The sequence below is a fragment of the Temnothorax curvispinosus genome, unplaced genomic scaffold, assembly GCF_003070985.1.
Source record: "Temnothorax curvispinosus isolate PA1 unplaced genomic scaffold, ASM307098v1 QBEX01018345.1, whole genome shotgun sequence".
Classification (NCBI taxonomy): domain Eukaryota; kingdom Metazoa; phylum Arthropoda; class Insecta; order Hymenoptera; family Formicidae; genus Temnothorax; species Temnothorax curvispinosus.
Window position 1 is genome coordinate 1 of NW_020228125.1, and position 4,458 is coordinate 4,458.

The 4,458-nt window shown below is 28.8% G+C and overlaps 1 protein-coding gene across 1 annotated transcript; it reads left to right on the top strand.

Moving 5' to 3' along the window:
• Positions 1-125: 125 nt before the first annotated feature.
• LOC112468338 lies at positions 126-4,352 on the top strand (the record flags this gene model as incomplete). The annotated part of the gene is made up of 5 exons (XM_025037463.1): positions 126-398; positions 1,036-1,068; positions 3,486-3,687; positions 4,040-4,165; positions 4,266-4,352. Coding segments are annotated over exons 1-5 (532 nt in total), but the record flags the coding sequence as incomplete, so codon positions are not given.
• Positions 4,353-4,458: the final 106 nt, after the last annotated feature.

A 4,458-nucleotide genomic window follows, 5' to 3' on the forward strand; every position in this document is an offset into this window, starting at 1 on the left:
TCTCCATCTCCGTGTAGAGATGGCTCCTGCACACAGGACGCGGAAACGCTTGTCGCGCCGCAGGAAACGACGCGCGTTAGCCAATCAACTTTGGTCAATGCGGAAGAGCGGCACGTAGCTAGATTGGCTATACTGCACATGTCGCTTCTTGCCGCGTGGCGAACGTTCCCGCGTTCTGTGTGTGTGCAGTCGAGCCACGATTATATCAATCCGAGGCAAATAGAGCTAGAGCTCAGAAGTTTAACGATTGTTAGTGGTGAATACTAATAATAATTTATAATAATTAGTATAAAACGTGAACACACTTCTTCATAATGAAGCGCAGCTGTAACCCAGTTAACAGCAGTAAGAACAGAAATGTTATTAGTAGTCCCAGTTCGAGCCAATTATCTAATGAGGTATGTGTTTATATACATATATTCCTATATATACTACATTATAATTACTTTTTATACAATTATTATTATATATAGTCAACGCAAGTAAGTCTGAATAAATAAATTTAATAAATTGATGAACGTTAACCTATATTTATTAAGTACTCGAGATACGTGCCATACAATAGCCTAACTAAGGCTACGGTCAACGTGACGCTACAAATGCTTCGAAGCATTCCTCTTCTCTTTCTTTCCAAAGCATTTGTAGCGTCACGTTGACCGTAACCTATATGGTAACAGAGCTGACGGCCCACAGTAAATCCCAAAATTTTTTTAAGTACTCAGTACTATAAAGATTCAGAATTAATTAGCATAAAAATAAAAATTTGCACTACTATAATTGTTAATAATATTTTCTGCTTGTTTCCTTCCATTTTTTTATTATTTATTTCAACATGTAAATAAGATATTTTTTAATAAAAAATATTTTACAATGAAAAGCTTGGGTTCTTAAAGAAAAACCGTTTGAAATGTAATGTTAGATATGGCCTAACAATACGAGCCAAAAAACACAAATATTCGTTTACCACTTTTACTTTTACTTTAATTTTTTAGCTGTATATATTATTCACTTAAGCATATTTTTTGTTATTTGTAGATACCGCAAAGGAAGAAGAAAGATTTATCAAAGGTTACAAGTAGACATTTTCGTAGAATTATATTAAATGAGTATAATAAGACCAAAGAACTGCAAAGCATTAATAGCACACAGAACACTACTTTTAGAACACTTGAAAATATTTCAATTGCCTATAATTTGAAAGATACAGATAGTAATGCTGATAATTGCAGTAATAATGATTTCCATGGAAATGCTTTATCGTTAGAATCTAGATATAATGCTAATAATGAAACATTTCAATCACATAAAGAAATCACTTTAGCTGATTATGCTGATAATGAAACATTTCAATCACATAAAGAAATCACTTTAGCTGATTATGCTGATAATGAAACATTTCAATCACAAAAAGAAAATACTTTAGCGAACAAATTAGCTCATTGGATTATTACTGACAATATCTCACATAATTCTGCAAACAGACTATTGTTTTTAATGAGATCAGAAAATCTATCTGTTCCAAAAGATTGCAGGACATTACTAAAAACTCCTTTATATTGCAATAATATTGTAGATATTCCACCGGGTGCATATATACATATTGGCATTAAAGAAGGTATAAATCATAAATTAAAACAGAATACACTAACAAAAAATGTAGATATCCTCCCTTTAACAATTAATATAGATGGTTTACCATTAAGTAAATCGTCAAATAGTCAATTTTGGCCTATTTTAATGTCAATAGATCTTATGGAAGTTTCAGAACCCTTTATAGTAGGTATTTATCATGGAATGAGTAAACCAAAATCAGTGACACAATTTCTGGATGCATTTGTGGAAGAATATTTGTTATTAAAAAAAGATGGTATTTTAATAAATAAAAAATTAATCGGAGTGAAATTAAAAAAAATTATTTGTGATGCACCTGCTACGGCATTTGTTCTTTCGATTAAATCTCACACAGGATATTTTGGTTGTAATAAATGTACACAAAAGGGTAAATATGCATGTGAGGGGCAAAATGACATTTCCAGAACTTAATGCTATGTTAAGGACAAATGAAAACTTCGCATTGCAATTACAGCAGGAACATCACAAAGATTTCACTCCTTTTAACAAAATCGGTATTGGTTTAGTCAGTAATGTACTACTTGATTATATGCATCTGGTATGCCTTGGTATAATGAAGAAACTTATACAGTTTTGGATTGGAAAGAAAGGAAGATTTAAATTGAAAGATAGCAATATAAATGCAATATCAAGGAAAATGATGATTTTCAGGAAATACATGTGTCAAGAGTTTCCTCGTTTACCAAGACCTTTAGAAGATGTAGACCATTGGAAAGCGACAGAATTTAGACAATTTTTGTTGTATACAGGTCCTATTGCATTAAAAGGAAATATATCTAAAGCACAATATAAACATTTTTTATGCTTACATGTTGCTATAAGAATTTTATGTTCATCGGAATGTATCAGGCTTAATACATATGCGAAATCTTTAATTAGGTATTTTGTTATAAAATACAAAAAACTATATGGTGATGAATATATTACATATAACGTTCACAATCTCTTGCATCTTTGTGATGATGTATTATTATTTGGAAAACTTGACAATTTTAGTGCATTTCAATTCGAAAATTATTTAGGTAAAATTAAAAAAAATGTAAAAAATTCACGATACCCTTTACAACAAATATATAACAGAATTTGTGAAGAAAGGACTTATGTACCATATGTCGAAAAAAAATGTTTAAATTCATCGCTTTGCACTTTGTATGAAGAGGATAAATCTAGAGTATGTGATGAAAATGGTAAAACTTATAAATACTACAGAAAATTTACTCATGAAAATCTCACGATATCTTTATGCCAAAGAAATAATTGTGTACTTTTAAAAAATTCTACTTACATGCTAATTTCAAGCATTTATGGATGTGAGAATAATAATATTAAAATAAGTGGAAGAATTCTTCATAATGTATCTAACTTTACAAACAAACCTGCTTCATTTAGCTTAGCTATCAAAGTCATTGATATACATGAAGTTTCAAATACATCAACGTTTAATTATAAAGATATTAAAGCAAAATGTTTAATTCTACCATATGATGATAAATATGCAGTAATTCCAATCTTACACTATAATTGATATTTACATTCACTATATGATAAATTATTTATATAATATATTTATGTTCTTTAATGTTATAATATAATTTTTTCTACTATATGGTACTAATAATAGTATACAAATATTAATTATTAAATATATTTATACTCATATATTTTTATTTATCAATACCTTACACACACACACACACACACACATACACATATCCTATATACATTAATTTAGCATTACAGTTCTCTGGTTTTCTAAAGTAATTGTCTCAATCTCAATGTAATTGTAGTATACAAGCAATTACTTGTTAACCATGCATTGAGTAAACTTTCAAAGAAATGTGTACTTCCTACAGCAAGATTTAATATATTCAGTTGTTAAATTCATTGCTGAAAACGATGATGATGAAACATATTCCGTAATTCCAACTTTCTGGTTACAACAAGATGAAAAATACACTTTATGGCCAAAAAAAGATGTGCGCAATTGCATTATTAAACGCAAAGAACCATACAAAGATTGGGCCCTTCACCCTGTTACTGTTGTTGCTAAATATGGTAAGTACTTACAATTAATAATATTAATAAACAGAACACACATACATACACACAATATATGTAGAAAACATGTCTTACAAGGAAAAATAAATATATATGTAATAAATATTATAGATTATCATATATATATATATATATATATATATATATGTGTGTCAATATGTATATAAGACAGAGAACTCTTTTTCACTATCTATGAGGAATATTTTTATATTATCTAAATATTAGACGTAAATTAGGAGTGCTCATTTATATATGTACATGCGTATATATAATATACACACATACATATATATATTATATATGTATATATATATATATATATATATATATATATTGGTCATTTTTTTAGATTCGTATGATGAAGCTTTAAATAAAGAGAAGAGATTAATGGAAAAGAGCACTACTGAATCAGAAGTTGATTTAGGCCGTGGAATGAGAAAGAAAAAAAGTACATATCGCACCTCAAAAAAGAATGGTATAAAACTTTTTACTTGATATTGTGTGTAATAATTTAATTCTTAATAATTATTAATTATTTTCTCATGCGTTATTTTGTTATTGAAAATGTTTTACAGATGATTATTGTAGTGATTCAAGCGAGGAAGAACAGGAAACCAGCGAGGATTCCATACCTGAATATGAATCGCCATCAAATGAAAAAAGTATATATGTGATCAACATTTAAAAATATTTACTTCTTTGTAATATTTTAACGTCTATCTCTCTCTCTCTCTCTCTCTCTCTCTCTCTCTCTCTCTCTCTCTCTCT